General features: G+C 38.5%; 1 protein-coding gene across 2 annotated transcripts in view; it reads right to left on the bottom strand.

The window, feature by feature from the left end:
- The window catches only part of LOC126161536 (uncharacterized), a 139722-nt gene that overhangs the window by 62819 nt on the left and 56817 nt on the right, over positions 1-20086 (bottom strand). For both annotated transcript variants that reach the window (XM_049917460.1, XM_049917462.1), the window contains exons 2-3: positions 19229-19342; positions 8534-8708 (exon numbers count right to left, since the gene is read on the bottom strand). In XM_049917460.1, the coding sequence (XP_049773417.1) occupies positions 8534-8708; positions 19229-19342 (289 nt within the window). The remainder of the gene's footprint in view (positions 1-8533; positions 8709-19228; positions 19343-20086) is intronic.

Here is a 20086-nt window from a genome sequence, read left to right as displayed (position 1 = left end):
CTGAGAGATTTTTTGGAAATGTATTTATTGTAAAAGTAATCAATAGCTTCTGACGGACCGGCAGTCATTGGATTTATGTAATATGATTCATTGGTGTGAAACTGTTATGTGGTACTCTGTTTGTGGAAGTGAAATATAGGAGGGTTGATTTAAAAGTATCCTGAGTGTACGCAATCATTTTAAGAGTAGAGAAAATTCCTCCAAACAGCATCATATCTTCGGAGAAGAAGTTGGGCAGATCGTCGCAGTTGGCTATCCTGAGAAGATCAGCAAAGCACCTCCAAGTAAGTCCAATGAAGAAGGGGATGTGTGAGTCTTGCACACCAGCACCACATTGCTTCCTCTAGTCGCCGGGAACTGTCAGAAAGGATAGCAGGGCAGGGGTGGGGGATAGCAAAGTGCTGCTGGGGAATGTGCAGGGATGAGGTGGAGAGAGGGTAGGTCAGCTAGGTGCACTTGTGAGGTTGGATGGTGGGCAGGGGAGAGAGGTTGGGGAGGGACCGGGGGGGGGGGGGGGGGGTTGTGGGAAAGGTAGAAAGGCAAGAAGTAAAAAGACTGTGTGCATTGGTGGCAAAGAGTGCTGTGTAGTGCTGGAAGAGGACAGGGAAGAGGTTAGATGGGTGAGGAAATGACTAACGAAGGCTGATGCCAGAGGTTTATGGGGACATAGGATATATTGCAAGAGAGTTACCACCTGTACAGTTCAGAAAAGCTGGTGTTTGTTGCAAGGATCCAGCATCCTCCAGCTAACCTCCTGACTACACCTTGTTGCCCTACCCTCTCTCTGACCCTGCGTGCTTCTCAGCATCACTTCACCGTCACCCACCCCTACCCTGTTACCCTCCCTTTCCCCGCCCTAGCCTCCTCCTTACCCCCACCTAATTCCCTCTCCTATCACGCGCTGCTGCTTGTAGTCTGGCTTCAGGTGCCAGAGACTGTGGTAGTGTGTATGAGTAGCAGCTATCCTTCTCATAATGGTACTTACATTTTGACGGTTTCCATCCTTTCTACGTCAAACATTTCCTCCCAAACAGCCTTGATATTCAAAGCAAATGTGTTGTCTGCAAGCTCTTTATAGCCTTCACAGGACAGAGTTACTGCATCAGCCTATTTCAAAAGCAGATTTTCCAGGTCATCACATCAGTTGCTGTTTCTACTGATCCCTTCAAACACAACTTATGAGTACACCTTTTGTCACTTAGTATTACCCTGGTTTTGAGTGTATTAATCAGCTACTTCAATAAGGCACTATAACTGAAATAAGGTGCAGTCTTCCTGACATGACCGCCATCTCTGGCTGCCACTATTCCTTCCACAATGACCTCCATCTGTTCTGCCAATTCTTAGCCCTAACCAACATACTCCTGCAAAACCATATCAAATCAAGCCTAAACCTCTTGCAATACCTTCTCTCCATCCTTAAATTCTCCTGCTACATAACTGCAATTTCCTGGAACCCATAACACACACTGAAACTCTATCCCTCGAGAAACTAGAGCAACATGCAAAACACCACCTCAAAAAACTCTCCACCCTGCTCGCTTCCTACTCCCGCCTTGGGATACCACTGTCCGCCACCTCTACAACAACCTCCAAACCTTCCCCACGTACCGCAGAAACCTAGAATAACTTCCCATTACCCTCTCAATCTCCTTAATATCATTGTCAGATTCCATCCCCCCCTCCCTGCACATATGTCCCTACCCAATGGCTCCTCCACTTGTGACTGTTCCTGCTGTAAGACTTGTCATATGCACCCTCCTATCACCACCTATAAAAGCCCTATAACTGATAAAACATATAGTATCAAAGGGAGAGCCTGGCATAACTACCAACAAGCTATCAGTTAAGATGAATAGGCATAGGCAGAGGGTGTATACTGGCAACACACAACATCCTGTTGCACAGCCATGCTCTAAAACATGACAGTCGTGACCTTGGTGCCTGCTTCACTGAGATGTACCATCTGGATTCTTCCCCCAGACACCAGTTTCCCAGAATTCCACAGGTAGGAACTGCTGTTACAAGATGTCCTTGACTCTTGCCACCTACCTGACCTTAATTTACTTTAATTTCTTCGTTCTCAGAATTCCTTTATTCGCTTCCTTTTATTCGATGATCTGTTGATTCCCCACCCCCAATCCGTTCCCCTCCTCTACCACATACAATGCAATTAGCTTTCTGCTCTTATCAATTTGTGGACAATATTTTGTCTGTAATCTCTGTTTTGCATGTTACCCTATCTTCCATCTTTAAGCTCAGGCTTTGAATTCTCATCTGATGCAGTCCCTAGTAATCAGTTTTTCTTTCTCACCCCATTCAATAAGTCTCCCCTCACCCAGGGTTCTGGGCTACTTTTCCACATTTTCCCCCTTTTCCCGAACCTCACCAGTCCTTTTCCTTCCCAGCTCTTCCTTCCCCTTCAAGCCTTCTGCCAGAAGAATGATCCACTAGCTCTGAAAGTTTGCAAATTTCTATACCTTTATATGTATTTTCTCACGGTACTGCTTGGTGAGAAGATTTTTTTATCCAAACAAATACACTCTATTTTCAAAAACTGATTTCTTTATCGATATATTCTGTTATTTCCTTGAGGTAGCTCAGGAAATTGGCATGAACAGTTTTAGGGATAAAACAATAGGATATATGCAAGAATCAATGCCTCATACATACAAAGTACAATTACTCCATGCTAAGACACAGAAATTAAGGATGCCATTAACACTTTCAAAATTGAAAACTCCCGTAGGATTTATAATATCTCAAGTAAAGCGATAAATTCCAATTCTTTACATATATGCTATGTATTCAGTCACATGCATCTAATCGCTATCACAGGGGATATTGCCAGACAGAAAGAAACATGCTTTTGTCCGACTTCTTTACAAATACGATAGTAAGACAGATTTAAATAATTACTGACTAGTCTCACTAGTTACCTCCTCCTCAAGAGCACTGGGCAAATTTAGGTATGCAGACCTCTCCCAAAATAAAACACTTTCTCAATTTGGATTTGAAAGGGTATCTCCACAGAACATTTTATTTTTCTATTAGCAAATGAAATTATACATAATTTATGTGACAAAATACTGCAAACTGGTATTTTTGTTTACTTGTCAAATGCATTTGATGTGCACCTTCGAGTATTCTCCTAGAGAAGCTCAAATATTTGGTAGCATACATGCTGCTGAAAACTGGTTTTCACCCAACAAAAACACAGTGTGTCACATTAAGAAACTCAGGGAATATATTACCAGTGCAAAAAGGTGTTCAGCGCTGGGTCACAAAAGTTACGGTACCGCGGCCATGGGCAAACAGGGCACAGAACAGCCAGATAGGTTAACACAAGATGTGGAGGCGGCTAGTGCAGTCAGGAAGTGTACAGTCAACAGGAAACTCCTGAGGGTGTGAATAAGGTGGTGAGCTTACTGAGTGCAGGAAGATGATGGCTCCAGTGATTCAGAATATGAAAGTTAAGTGTAATATATGTGGAAATTACATAAAATGGCTTACATACATGCTATGTGAAAAGTAAATTCATCACATGAATTGTGGCAATGTGGCAATGCAAACTGAACGTTGTTTGTAAAAACATTATTTAAAAAAGTTATTACCATTTGCAATTATTACAGTTTATAAAATTTAAAACTACTGAAGCTATCACTCAATTTGTGTTTATGGTAAGTCATACGAAAGTCAGTGACGCCAGCAATCACAAGTTCCTTGTGGTATTAAATTTGTCCTTAATAATAGCCAATTTATTTAATTATATGCAAACAGTGCCATAACTACAGATTCCTCCATATGAATACGCACTGTGAGATCAGCACAAGTAACCAGTCCATTATCCAACTGATTCATATGTTTTATTAACCATAATTCATTGTTTATAATGTATTCAAGTTCATGATTTGACTAGAAATACACTGCAGCAACAGATGTGAAGAGACTTTAATGCCATTGTAGTAATTAAAGTAATGTAACAGTTTTATTTTGAGGTTGCAAATTAACTATAAAAATTTGTTCTGTTTTGGCATGTACATGTGTTATATTTAATGCCGAAAATTAGAATGGCGGTCTTTTTGAGTAAGGTGGCAGTCATATGACCAAGTGCACAAAGAGTCATGCAGAACCAAGCCTGTAGTCTTTTGGTCAGTGTTCGTCATTAGGTTAAGGTTGTAACGTGCAATAAGCCATTTGGACACTATTATCTGGGCATCATAACCTTCAATGAATTATACTAATTATGGGACCTTTCCTTGGATGCTCCTGCCATTTGCTGATACCATATTAAGGTTTTCCACATCTGATCTACATTCTCTGAGAACACTGTGGCTAATGTAACTTCAATTAAGGCCGGAAATCTTTGTGATCTGAACTGGGGTACCTCTATAACACAAAAAACCCCAATTCACATGCCACATGTACTTCGCTACTCTTGTAACCATTTCCTGCTTGTAGTGCGCACGCAACCTATTAAAGGGAACTCCAAAATTCTCCACCTGACAGCGAGTCGAGTAATTCGCATTCAATACTGCCCAACACAATAGAGTCATCTGAGCCTCTGATGTAGACCTTTTGCTCTGTTCCAAACCAGAGGACCGTGAACGAACCTATGTACGATGCTACAGACAGCTTAGTCTGCATCCCACATGCAATGCTAGTTGCCGTCATCAAATCAGCCATCCACATGAACTGGAGGATGGCAGGTATCATTTGTGCCAACAGGTGTCACTTGTCACTATTTGCAGCCAACTGCATCCAGTGTGCTCAACAGCCACCAACAAGTTATCCTCCACATTGCAGATGAGATCTGTCCCAGCAAACATACTGAGTGCACACTCACATTCTTTTTGGACCTGCATGATATTTCCCTGAGGGGCACCATCACCCACCTAATGCTGTAGCTCCCAATGAATAGCAAACCCACGCTCTGCACTTGTCCGGACTGGGCAGGAAAATTCACCACTTATCCAACAAAAGACACTTCTCATGCTGGCTCAAAATTATCAGTAACACCGGGTAGCAACTTGTATCTGTTACTGAGGTATAAGGAGCCAGCCATATGGCCTGTTCCCTCTTTCACCTTTTTCCCAGTGACACATGAAACCAGCACTACCTGCCACTCACTCTTGAGTGAGGATGGACTGGTCAGATGTTGGTGTATCTGAAGACACAGCAACAATGATGTCATGAGGAATTCCAATGGCACCAAAGATGTCAGAGGTCTAGTCACTGACACCTCAACGTCACTGCAGTTTTCAGCATTAGCCACAAGCCTGTGGACCGTAGCCAATGCAGCTTTCAGCTGTTTTCAGAAAACAGCCAATTCTCCTAGTGTCTGCTCATAAAAAACACAATCCCTAGCCATATCATACTGTGTAAAAAAATCAATATAAGATCTTAAAAAAATAAATCACTCAAGATTAACTCAGAAATTACTAGCACACCTTGCAAAAGAGAAAATTATCTGACTGGTGTTACTAAGGTTTAAATGTACCCAAAATGTAATGAGGAGACTAAACAAGCACTAAAATTTGTTCTGCTGTGTTCTTATTTATAGCTTGAGTCTGCAAGATCTGTAAGCTCTTAAAACAGATAAAAATTTCTCTACTGGAAATGGATATATGAACAGTTGCTTTTTACTAGAAAGTTTTACTGCAAGAAATAAATATGCAAACTCCAAAGCAATGTTCTAAACTGTATGCTGTATACTAACACAAGATTTTAAAGTAGAGACGTGACAAGCTGCTTCTGATGGCAGAAAACTATATGAGGAATCCACGTCACACAAGGATACACTTACTTTTCAAACACTTTATATACGTACATGGACAAAAATTTAATACCAGCAAATAGAGAGATTGAAGCTTTTCACTGGCTTGATTTGTTGATGAAAACTGGAACAGAATATGGACTGAGAATTAAGTTTAGCAAAATTCCAGTTCTTGAAGGCAAATGTTTGGTTTCTTGGAGATGTTGCATAGTATGTACAAAGACAGCCCTCTTCTGAGAAGTTAGAAGCCATTTATAATTTCCCACAAGCAAAACCGATCACAGCAACACAATGTTTCCTAGCACTAACAGGATACTTTAGGAAGTTAGTCCAGAACTATTCTTCTAACGCTTAACTTTTGAGTGATATATTTAGGAATTAACAGAAATATAAGTCCAAATAAAATGACATCCTACCGTTTGAGACAATCAAAGGTGTTCTTTCACTGGACCAGGTTTTAAGCGTCTACAACTAAAAATACAAAACTGAACTGCATACAGATTCAAGCAATGAAGGCCTCACAGCTGTGTTATTACGAAAATCTGTGTATCATAATAAATTTCAACCAGTTTACATGAACTAAAAAAAAGGCACTTTAAGAAGAAAGTACAGAAGCTATGAACTCCAGTTTTACCTGTTGTCAGTATCTCATAGAAATCCTGGATATATTTATTTTAGGTAAATATTAAAATTGCACAGAACCATGATGCACTCAAAAATACCTCAGCTAAGGATGGACTACTAGCAAGAACAGGAAGATAGGTCTTAGCCCTAGAAAAGTAATACTAAACCATCCAACAATTATTCATGTAGACACCATGTCACAGGGAAGATACTGTTTGGTTACACAGACAGTTTAGTAGTGAGCAGCAGGGAAGCCCAGATAAGGATTACCAGTTAACAACAATCAGAAACATGCTCAAAGCTTTTTAGTGAGAGCTGCAAGTTAAACAACAAAGAGGAAACTTGCTATGCAATATGAAATCATCAACCCTGCATGCAGAAAAGCGATTAAAACAATATTATATTCCAGATTTGGCCAACAAGGTGAAATGAATTATCCTCAATTGTACAAAATGGTTTAAAGTGACTAAGAACTCTACACCTTCTCACCCCTTATTCAAAGAACACCTTCTCACCCCTTATTCAAAGAGAGTGAGCCACTATATGGTTATCACATGCATTGTACTGGGTCTCTTGCATCAATTTACAAAGTATATAACCACATTTAAGTATCAGTGATGCATTCACCAAGTTTACTTAGTTGCAATTTGTAACAGTAACATATCAAAGGTATATTGTTGCTATATTTATTTACAGTTATTTCAGTTAAAACCACTGAATATTAAAATGAAATGTACGATTACTGAGGAATAGCCGTAATAAATGGCAATACTCAAAAATACTGTCAAGACAGACAGTAAAATTTCCTAGCATGCAGTAATTCCATGGAAACATTTTGATTGCTAAAAAGTTCATCAAGGTGTCTGCAGATTTTCAGAGGATCAAATTCATGACTTTTTGATTACTTATTTAGTTATATTCATGACCTCTTAAAATATGTGGTATACAATGACAAAAACACATTTTATGAATGTGAAAGCTGGCTGAAATGAAAGCTGAATGTAATAATTCTTATATCACTTGAACTGTATGTTAGCATCAATAATGTAACTATGTATTACTTATGGTACACCATTCATCATATGCTATAAAAACATTAAGTCCTACATAGGATGGGGTATGATTATTTTCAGATACATTTACCATCATATGAATTCAAACACAAACCGTTTTAACATAGTTAAAACTTACAGTTCTCCTTAAGACAAGAAATAATTTTTAAGATGCAAAATTTATGTAAAATGTCAAGCTTACAAGAAAAATACTCAGTGTTTAAGTTTCTTAGCTACACATGAAATTTCAGCTTCTTCTTTTACCTTTCTATACTAGCTCTTTTTTATTTTTGTGCTATTTTATTTCTTGAACTGTTCTTCTTTTAGGATTGGCCACTTCATTTTCAACAGATTTATTTCTTTTTAAGGTTTCTATTCATTTGATGAAGCGTTCTTCACAGCTAGTATAACTGATTTTGTAATTTCCACATTCAGTTGTTTCTCACTTTTAAGTAAACAACCTAATAATTGTATTGCATTGTAAACACTTCTTTCTGCAACACCTGTGTCTTGTTCTAAGTTTTCAACTAAATTTTCTTTGTTAACAAAAAAGCCTCTTTCACCTGCAGCATTCCCATGAAACATGCATAACAATTTCTGCATGAACTTAGTGAAGTCAAGGTTTGCACTTTGCAGTAAATACATCATAAAGTGATCAAATTAGGATTGATCTGTTTCAGTTGTTTTTCAGAATATTCACATAATTTAAAGTATTCTTTTTTCACTACGTCAGCTGCTTTTGGAGTCATGTTTTTTTTTGACACAATGAAGTCACACAATCAAATTTCTCCACATGTGCACATGAACTGTGCCTGACTGACACACAAAAAAATATTCATGAGCGCCCACTCAATTTCATTACCATTTCATTTCATTCGTTTCATGACCACCTGTTAATTTTCATTACTTTTTCATGAATTTCATTGTTTCCATGACCTGTACAAACACTGTCTATCGAAATGCAACATAAATAAAGTTTTTAGAAATTGAGGTGCTACCATGGAATTGCTACACACTAAGGCCGTATGGTCGCATACCTTACAAATGACTTTATCAGTCAAACAGAACTAAAATTTCATACCTTCTTTGCTTTTTTATCTTGGCCTTTGGGGCACTGAGTTTGGTTCCTTATGTGAGGCTTCTCTATATCACTGACGTCACACAACAAGTCTGTAGTACTGCTCCCTACTGAGGAATTGGCTGTTGATGATAATATCTGATCTGCCTTCTTTCCACAAATGGACCCCACTTTGGACCTGTTTTTCAAAATCAGCATTAAAAGCACATTTTGCAAATCCAGTAAATAATTAAACGCACAAGTTTTATACAGCACCATTATCAAATGTATTATTTGATTAAGGGCAGATTGTATAAACATCACTGACTGGAGGTCAATTTTGACCTTAGTTCAGAAACTGAACTCTGTTCATGACTCTGCTATATTGCGTAACACTTAAGCTGGATCCAATGAAGGAGGTTCAATGTTGATCTAAGTAAGTGCAAAACATGCTTGGCAACACTGTTAAAATCAACTACTAGCAAGATTATCACATTTTGATTGCACATATCGGTTACACATCATGGATACACTGTATTTATGAGGGAGAGTTGGAAAGTGGCGCACAGAAATTTTGTTTCTCCCCGGGTATTGGCATCTGAAATGTTGAAATCTCGTGACAAAATAGTTTGAACTTTGCGCAATAGAAGGTCTTTTGTTTTTACATGCAGCTCTAGTGAGAGAAGCCTGAACTACAAAACAAACATGGCGTGCATATTACTGTCGCCAACTTGAGATGAGCAGGAAAGTGTAGTTTGACATTTGTAGGCCAAAGGGAATAAACTGAGTGAAATTTACTGGGACATGCGTGGTGTGTATGGGGACAATTGTCTGGACTGTAGCAAAGTCTCCAGGTGGTGTCCTTTCTTCCAAGAGGGCTGTGTGAACCTTAGTGAATCGCCATGCTGCAACCCCATAGAATGTTGGAGCCATTGAGGCAGCAATTTCTGAACAACCAGCATGTGCAACTGCAAGCCGTATCACAGCAATTCAACATTTACTACGGTGTGATGTACGATATTGTTCACGACACATTGAAATTTCGTGAAATTAGTGCTTGCTGGGTGCCTAAGAGCCTGACAAACAACCACAAGGGCCAGCGAATGATAAGAAGCTTTGATCAGTAAACGGGTTTTGCCGGAGAAGAGCATGACTGTATGAAAGGAATCGTCTCTGGTGATGAATTGTGGGCATACCACTACATGCCCGAAACCAAGCAGACCCCTATGGTGTGGAAACATGCTGATTTCCCAGTAAAAAAAATTCGAAGTGACTCACTCTGCTAGCAAAGCACTTGTGACAGTATTCTGGATATGCAAGGTGTGTTACTGGTGGACTTTGCTGAACACGGGATCACCGTGAATGCTGCAGCCTACATTAAAACTTTGATCAAGTCGCATCGTGCCCTTCACGACAAATGCCACAACATTAATGCTAATGGCGTCAAACTTCTCCATGACACTGCTCAACTCCATACTGCTGTTCCTGTTTGTGAGAAAATCATCAAGTTTAGGTGGGAGGTGCTTCAGCATCCACCATACTGTCAGAATTTTGCACTGTTGGACTCATCTGTTTGATCCTACAAAGGAATTCCTGTCTGGCCAATGCTTTGCAACATATGGGGGCATGCAATCAGCAGTCTGCACATGGCTGTTCCTCAACCAGACAAGACTTCTACAAACAGGGCACATTGAAACTGGTACCATGCTAGGAGAAAAGTGTTGAGAAGATTGGTAACTATGTAGTAAAGTAGGTAAAAGATGAAAGTTCACTTGTGATTTTTTTTTTGCTTTGTTACCTATAAAACATTTTAGCAGTAAAATTATTGTGCGTTACTTACCTATCTTCCCTTGTATTATCGAAGGTATCATGTTGTAAAGATGGAAAAACATAAGGTTATGACCTTCAAACTTCTTCATAAGTGACAAAGATTTACTGCTGGAAATCTTACGAGGTCAATATAGAGACACAATAAAAGACAAAAGAACTGATAGTTGTATGGGCAACAAAGAGAAGGCATGGAAAGAAATTTCTTGATTTTAATTCACAGAACATAGTGGCAAATTGTGAGTGAAAAAGTTCGAAAATATGGGCCTAGAAAAAAATTGCACATGACAAGCTATAATTTTAAGAAGCACTTTACAATTATTACATGCCAACTTTAGGAAATTACACATGCTATGTAAACTGGGCCAAAAACAATGTCATAACTTTTCATGGTTGGAATGCATAGAACTGAAAACAGCAATTTTGTCAGGCTTACTGTTACCAAAAGATGACAAAAGCTAATTGTAGCCCTGAACTCACAATTTATTCTCATTTGCAATCCCTGCAATGACAATGCTGATTTTCATTCTGCAGTGATACGTAGTGCTTCGTAGTATGTACATTTTAATATATTCTGATTAATGTTTATGAGATGGACTGGTGGCATAACAGTGGTTTACAATATTATTTGTGATGTTCTTGCTTATTTCTTTTTTGATACAGATTTAAGTGAAAAGCAAATCAGGCTTTTATATTGATACTTTGTAAATTTATTTCAATTTTGTAACTGTTTTTATGTGAGTTCACTGTTAATGAATTCCCACTCATGTTATCGTGACTCCTGTTAACTCCTTTTCTGTACATATTGGAAATGCTTCACAGATTTCTACAAAATACAGTGCAACCCGTTTCAAGCTCCTCATTCAATGCCTTACACCAGTCATAATAACTATTAGTCATTTCGAAGAATTGTTACGAGGTTAGTTGTTATCTGCACTCATTGGTCACATACCCAATAATTTCTTAACTGGACATTACTCATTTCAAAAAGGATTTCAGAGTTCACCATTGTGTGGGTGGCATATTCAGATATTTGCTTCACATTTTTGTGCTAATAACTTCTTTATTATACTTCTTATTAACTCTTATTTTTGCACAGCGAAAGCACTGTTTTATAATGCCACTACGTTGTGATCTGATGATTGCAGCTGAACTCATCTTGATTGGCAAAATTTTGCTAGTTGAAGATGATCCTACATTATGATGATAAAACTCTGAGATTGACATTTATATAACATAGATACCTGAATTCAGCTTAACCTGAGGTCAATTTGTGTGTTAAAGTAAGATCAACTGCTTTACAGAATAAGTTCCAAATGTATCAACACCAACCAACAAAATACTGTAAGATTCAATTATTGCCCTATTAGGGCAAAACAATACTTTCTTAGTCCTATTTTTTGTGTGCTGTATTGTGTGTGCTGAAGAATACTAAAGGAAAAATGTAAACTCTAACAACCAGAAAGGTCACAATTAATAAAATATTCCGGGCTATTATGCCTTTTTTGGATGGATTTTACATTGAAACCGTATGTTTTGTCCCCCTCTGCAGACGACATTTTCAAGAGCGATCATAGCTTCTTTGAGTGTCTGATTTATATCTTGGCTCATTACTGACTGCAGCAAAATTATGTTTATATGTGCTCCCTTGCAGTGGCATGAAGTCACATGCTTTGAAAAAACGAGCGCAACTGGTCATTTTCATTTCCCATCATCCACTGTTACTGTCACCCATGATGGTAACCTTATACGTATCTTCTTCAGTACGGATCCAGATGTCCTTCAGTTTCACCTCATGCCCTCTTCCTTCCTGGGGTGTTTAACAATACCTACGGCCTCCCTGTATAGCCTTTCACGGTATCTGCTTGTGGCTGCCAGTACTTGAGTCCTATCAAAATGAATGTGGTGGTCTCCTGGTTGCAAAGCATGTTCCACAACAGCTGATCTGTCAATCTGGCACCTTTTACAGTTGCCCTTGTGCTGGTTTTCTTGTTTTCTTTTCATAGTACCAAAGTACAGCTCCCCACAATTACACAAAATCCTATAAATTCTTGTTTTCTCCAGCTGTTTGTGAGTAACCTTGGGCAATTTTAAGTGATCCTGTATTTTCTGAGTAGAACTTTTATTCATTGCATATCTGCAATGTAGGTTTGTTGATTATCACAATGTTCCGTTTCATCAAGATTTTTCCTCTGCAGTAAATAACGTCCTTAATGAAAGGCAGGAAAACTTTCAATTTCACAGGCACTCGAGCACCACTATGATTTTTGCATGGCAATCTTAATGCTCTTTTACCTGAGTGGACAAATAACTGTTCTTCAGCAATACATTGGTGAAGTGTTTTAACTCTGTATCAAGCAGCTCTGGTTCACAAATGTTCCTTGCTCTATTCGCTGATGTTTTTATGATGCTTTTCTTTTGTTGAGGGTGAAATCCATCTGAACACGACATATTAGCACCAAATGTTTTATTAATTACTGAATGTTAGTAAGATGAACCTCAGTGTTCCATTCCTCATTTATGTGTGTACCTACACTACTCCACTATTCCTCTATAAGATGAGCTGCCTTCCTCACTCACAGCACTGCTTGTATTCTATCCAGGGTTTTCCACTGTCATTATATCACTGTAATATAATTCAAGTATAGCATTGTCACGGGTATTACGCATCAATTTACTAGAGCTAATTTCTTTGATTCAGGAGTGCTTTATTCCATTAGCTAAGATGCCAAATGTATGTCAGTGTTTTAGAAACATCACAATGAATTAAAATTTCATAAGGAAGAATATTTTAAAAAGGTGACTGTGGACAAATTAATTTCCAATGACAATGAGGAGAATTATATTGTCATTTTCCTAAAGATATGATGATGTTGGCCATCAGACACTGGATCACTGTGGTAAATTCATAGCATATAGTTCTCTATCTGTCCACTAGAATGCACTATCATAATGTGTAATTCACCGTTTTGCCACAAAGGAGTAATAGTTTGCCTTAAAATAGATATGACAAAGTGTTTAAAAACCCACCAGACAGAAGCATTGATCCTAATTCTTTCAAATTTTCTGTGCTCAGCATATATTTACAGCCTTACTGCGTCCATTAAAGGTTTAGCTAATATCACTAATATCAATCATGAAAGCTTGAATTAGTTACTGATAGTTTTCTCCTGAAATCCTCCTCAACTAAAGTTGTGCTGTAGCAATCTATATAACACAAATACTGCAGAGGAGGATTAACGAAAAATGTGAAACGTAAATTAGAGTGTTCATATTGAGTGTTGAACTAAATTTATTTTAAGCATATCAACAAGTTACTGTTGCACCATGTCACTTAGTTTTGAGGACACTATCAATAAACTAAATCACACAGCAACACAATGAAATCTCTCTGCCTCTGTATCTCTCTCAAACTGGAGCTAGAGCCATTTAGCTACTAGCATACATAAACAGGTAAATAATCATGTCTTTCAGTCTGAAAACAATAAATTTTTTTCTCTATTTGTTCTGGGAATACCCATGACACTAGGTGAAGAACTTTGTTTCTGAAATGGACGTGTGGCATATGGCGAATTCGTTCATGATAATTGATTAAGAATAGGTTTCCTTTTGAGTACTAAATGTTAACTGGTCATGCCACTAAATTGTTCCAATTTCTTCTTTTGTCCTATTAGGTGTGACATTTATGGCACACATAGTTAAGTGAACACTAATGTTGCCAGAAAATGTGGGAAAGCTCCTCTTCACCACTTCTCCTCTCTCCCATAGCCTTTTCAATGAGAATTAATATAATGGAAATCTTTTTAAGGGCAAGCTGAAGCAACTGTTAATTAAAAGATGTTTACAATCACTCAAATATTCTGAACTCTTATCAGTAGTACCTCTATAGTATATTAGTGGGAGTAAAAGTTTATCTAACAATATCCAATTTGCTACTTGTATATATTCATCATACTCAGGCAAGATATTGGTGTAATTGTGTGAAAATGACAATGTCCAAGATTGTAAAATTATGTACATTTACATCTACATCTACATTTATACTCCACAAGCCACCCAACGGTGTGTGGCGGAGAGCACTTTACGTGCCACTGTCATTACCTCCCTTTCTGTTCCAGTCGCATATGGTTTGCGGGAAGAACGACTGTCGGAAAGCCTCCGTGTGCGCTCGAATCTCTCTAATTTTACTTTCGTGATCTCCTTGGGAGGTATAAGTAGGGGGAAGCAATATATTCGATATGTCATCCAGAAACGCACCCTCTCGAAACCTGGCGAGCAAGCTACACCGCAATGCAGAGCGCCTCTCTTGCTAAGTTTGCCACTTGAGTTTGCTAAACATCTCCGTAACGCTATCACGGTTACCAAATAACCCTGTGACAAAACGCGCCGCTCTTCTTTAGATCTTCTCTATCTCCTCCGTCAACCCGATTTGGTGCGGATCCCACACTGATGAGCAATACTCAAGTATAGGTCGAACGAGTGTTTTATAAGCCACCTCCTTTTTTGATGGACTACATTTTCTAAGGACTCTCCCAATGAATCTCAACCTGGTACCCGTCTTACCAACAATTAATTTTATATGATCATTCCACTTCAAATCGTTCCGCATGCATACTCCCAGATATTTTACAGAAGTAACTGCTACCAGTGTTTGTTCCGCTATCATATAATCATACAATAAAGGATCCTTCTTTCTATGTATTCGCAATACATTACATTTGTCAATGTTAAGGGTCAGTTGCCACTCCCTGCACCAAGTGCCTATCCGCTGCAGATCTTCCTGCATTTCACTACAATTTTCTAATTCTGCAACTTCTCTGTATACCACAGCATCATCCGCGAAAAGAAGAAAGGGGAAGAATGGAGATGTAAAGATTGTCCCTTACACAATCAATGTGGACTTTCTTTGGCTACAGCTTGTGAATCATCCTGAAATGCACAAGGACCAAAGCAAGAAGTAGTACCATCCACCAGAAGATAAAACTGTTTCGTTTTATATCTAATCAAATGCAGGCATATTTAGGATGCTTTTACCACCCAAACAACATATACAATAGTGCCAAATGTTCGAATACACCTGTGTAGTGCAGGAGTGGATAACATACCACTCAAGAAAACAATGTAATTTGAAAAGTTAATCGTGTAGATGGGCATGAATGCCCAAATTTGGTTATGGCATTACAATAACACTTTTTAAAAGAATTTGGGCTAGCTTCACCAATCAAAATTAAATGCTTCTGGGAGTAGAAGAGAAAGCTGAAAAGTCAAATCTCTACCTGGAAGACTTAAAAGACTTAAGTGTATATGTATTGATTCAAGTGGTCCAATGTAGGTGTTAAAATATACAAAGGGAGGGTTCATAATGAATCTACGATTTGAGTAGAAATGACGGCCGCACTTCTGTAAAATTTAGAAAAGCGGATCTCAAACCCTTAAAGGGGACTCAAAGTAATAAGGTTAGAAGTTTGACAGGAATGTTGGGAGATGAGCTAATACTGACAGGCATCCTAATAATAGCCCAATCATCAATGTAAAAGGTTGACTAGGTGGAAGACTAACTGAATCTTACGACAGGTATGGAATAACCACGAGTCTGCCCCCGACATCACAGGGGAGAATAAATAAAGACAGCCGCTTTCAATTAAGCGAGGCTTGGGAACCATCATGGTCAAAGCACAATGGCATTCTATGTGGAAATCTGTTTCCATCAGGGCACTTAAAGAAGATGAGGGCATATTGTTGGCATGCAGGTATAGACCAGAATTGAGTGCCGGCTGTGGTGCATTTAAGGACATTGGCTCGAGCTCCAACTTCATGCTTCCCAGACCACCACACTAGATCAATGTCTGGAGCTGGCAAAATGGGGTTGTGGGTGGTGTGGGAAGATGTAAAGCTAGTACCCAGCAGAAATCCAGTCATCAAGAATGCCTGAAGACAGCAAAAAGTTGGCTTGTCAAAATATCGCACATGCCAGATGACCCCCCCCCCCCCCCCTGCTGAATACCCAAATAATGTTTAAAACTATCAGAGATATTTAGTGATTTAGTGAGACTTTTTACTGATATATCATATGCTAAACATAGTTTAAGTAACTCAAGGGGAAGAATATTCATAACTAAAGTTGCAGTCTACCAAAGCTACAGTTTGGTAGTTTCAGTACAGTACATAAATGACATAGTAAATGGTAAGATTACTGGTGCATGGTAGGGAAATAAACATAAATGGATGTGTAAGAAAGATGATTACTTCTCCTTGTTTGTTTATCTGCCTGATTATTGTTTTACACATAATTAGATCCGCATATCATTCAATGTTAGTCCACTGTGTATTTTATATCCTTAAAAAATATAAACTGCATTTTATTGTAATAAAAATTAATTGATCACATAAATCTTGCACTTTTATGTAATCAAAGCAATTACTTTTGACACAAGTACAGTTTGAATGCACAAACATAAAAAACCTATATAATTATTGTTGTTATTTTGTACTCAATATAATGTACTTCTTCATGACTGAAGGCAAGAGTTTCCTGTTATTATTGATAAATGAGGAAGTTGTTTTTAAATAATGAAACATGTTTTACATTAGCTCAATGAAGTACTGAGGCAATGTTTGATACATTTTTTAATAGGAAAGTGTCTTTTCTGGTGCTATGTGATAGATATGTATTATTTTTACTTTTACTACAACAGCCCTCTGTTCCATGTTACAAATCAATAATTTTCAAATAGAACCCAAATTTAACACCGGCAGATTCAATTTAACTCTAAATATTGTTAATTTTTAGGTAGCAGGCAGAACGTAGCTACGTAGAACAAAAATGTTCTCTAGGTTACACAGTCCTTTACATATTCCCACTTTTTTCTAGATGATTCACTTCTTCCGGTATCTTGGGGAATCCAAAGCAGTTGGTCTGATGTAATGCCCAATAGGTATGCAACATACCTAACTCACAGGTAACACGGGTATGATCTTAAGTAACCAAGGCTACTACAAAAAATACCACAGTCTACACTTACTTATGATAGTCTATGGTAGTTTTACAGATCTATCCATAACTATGACTGGGATGATGGCCCCCTTCCCCGGCACACTACTTTAGCGTTACTATAATAAAATAAACTGTCCCTGAGGCACTGTAATTTCATGTGAAATTATTTTATGCCTTAAGTAACCACCATCTATACTAACGCATACTGAGGCGTATGAGCATGGAATTCAGAATTCATGGTAATGATATTGCCATCTGGTATCAATTTCTCAAACCAGTTTTAATCATCATGTTGCAACAAAAACAACTACTGCCTCTGTTTAGCTAGGAATATTTTATCCTCTGTGCTGCAAACCAGTGGTAGTTTTTCTCTCTCCCCAGTGATGAAAACTTCAAAGAAGCAATCACTATTCATCTTGGAACCTTGGTGGCTGAGCAGTATGAAAATACGGGGTGTTGTCGTTGTCATTATCTTCTGTCGAAAGACTGATTTGATACCGCCCATCACACTACCCTATCCTGCACAGACTTTTTCATCTCCACGAACTACTGCAGCCTACTTTCACTTGAACCTGCTTACTACACTCATCCTTCAGCTTCTCTCTACAATTTTTACCCTCCTCTCCACATATTCCTTCCTTTAGTAAAGTTCTGCCATAAATTTCTTTCTTCCTCAATTTCACTCAGTATTACATAATCACTCCGTCAACCCATCTAATCTTGAGCAGTCTTCTGTAGCACTACATTTCGAAAGTTGCTACTGGTACTGTTTTCTTGGCTATTTAATTGATTATTGTCCACATTTTACTTTTGTATGAAGCTGCACTCTAGACAAATTCATTCAGGAAAGACTTCCTAAAACTTAAATCTATATTAAATTTTAAGAAATTCATCCATTTATGAAACTGTTTATGTGCTATAGCCACCCTGCATTTTGTACTGTTTGTGTGTCAGCCATCACCAGTTATTTTGCCGCCCAAACAGTGAAAATCCTTGAGAACTCATCTACTACATTTAGTGTGCAATTTCGTAACACCCATACAGTAGAGCTGCTTGCCGCTGGGGAAAATAATAGCGGTAGTTTCCCCTCCCTTACTTTCGACATTCTCAGTATAAGCATAGCAGGCAATGATGGCTAATATTATGGGGCCAGATAAGTCAGTCATTCAAATATCTGCCTCTGCAACTTCTGAAATGGCTGTCACTTCACTTCAGGAGCCGTAGGTATTCTGGCCTCTCCGCAGGTAGTTCTCAGTTGTGCTCCGTGGTTCATAGGGGGTTATATGAAATATGCGCCCAAAATGCCTTTAAACAGTATGATGGTATTCGAATTTGTTCATGGTAACTTGGGAGAGAGGTAATTGACCCGCCAGGGTAGCTGAGCTAATGCACTGCTTCCTGGACTCGGTATGTACACCGGCCCCGGATTGAATCCGCCCAGTGGATTAACAATGAGGGCCAGTATGCTGGCCAGCCTAGATCTGGTTTTTGGGCAGTTTTCCACATCCCGCTAGGTGTATATCAGGTTGGTCCACATGTTCCGCCTCAGTTGCACGACTCGCAGATATTTGAAAACGTTTGCACTCATCCATGGCTTCCACTAGACGCAGACAGCTGGGGTACATTACTTCAGTCCGTGGGGGTTTCAGGGTGGTGGCAGGAAGGGCACCCGGTCAGCCTCTGCAACTAACACTGCCAAATCAACAGTAACACAGCCGACCTCGAGTGACCCGGGGCAAAGGACCTAAGAAAGAAAGAAACTAGGGAGAGAGGTAATTAAGACTGAAATGTATACTACATTTGCTTCCTGAAAAACATATAAGCTGTCCGTATTTTAATTTAACAATAGCTATTACTTTGTGGATGATTCTGGCAACCAAAAGACTATGATAACTCACCCAACAGCACTGCTGCTGCAACTGCTACTGTTGCTGCTGCTACTAGTACTACCGTTGCTATTGTTCTTGCTCTTGCTGTTGCTACTGAAGGCCTTCCTGGCTTTGGATGGGCAGCTGTGAGCAGAAAATTAATAAAAGTCATACAACGTGACTAACAAAAGGAAACTAATAAAATGGTTGGAACAGAAATTTCAATCTCTCAGGAAAATACATTTCAAACTCTCCAATTTGTGTAATGTGCATAACCAATTTACATTCTAAACAAAAAGATAATTGGTAAAAATGAGTGTGAGTAAAATAAATAAGAGAAAGATAACATATATAACACCAAATACTTTAATTCTATGAAAACACTTTTGTTAAATCTAATCAAAAATGTACCGAGTTAATTCTATTGGTGGGTTGATAGTTTCTTAAACCTCAACAAAATAGGGATACAAAGACACCACAAACAGTGAAACATAAAAGCAGCTGGCTGATAGATAGAAAGGTTGATACAGGCTTTAACACTGCAGTTTCTTCCCTCTTGCTATAAAAAGCAGTCCTGATACTCCACAGAACTTCAAAATTAGCATCAGACTGACCCGAGTGTCATGTAAGTTGTGTGCATGTATAGAAGGAAGGACCATTTGGCAACAATTAGTTCCAGCACACTATGAAGAACAAAATTATGGTGTAAATAGGCAAGATTTTGTTTTGGTTTATGGTATCCAAATCTTAACAGCCTTTTTACTTGTTAATAGTAACAAGCAAGCTGTACCACATAACATATTTATAAACATGCAACAAAGAGGACCAAAATTTACTTAGGGGCATCCATACACTGCACTTTTGTGCAGTGTAACTTAACAGCCTTTG

Source organism: Schistocerca cancellata, chromosome 2 (genome assembly GCF_023864275.1).
Source record: "Schistocerca cancellata isolate TAMUIC-IGC-003103 chromosome 2, iqSchCanc2.1, whole genome shotgun sequence".
Lineage (NCBI taxonomy): Eukaryota > Metazoa > Arthropoda > Insecta > Orthoptera > Acrididae > Schistocerca > Schistocerca cancellata.
The sequence above is the reverse complement of the archived record's forward strand: the minus strand, read 5'-3'. Positions and strand labels throughout refer to the sequence as shown.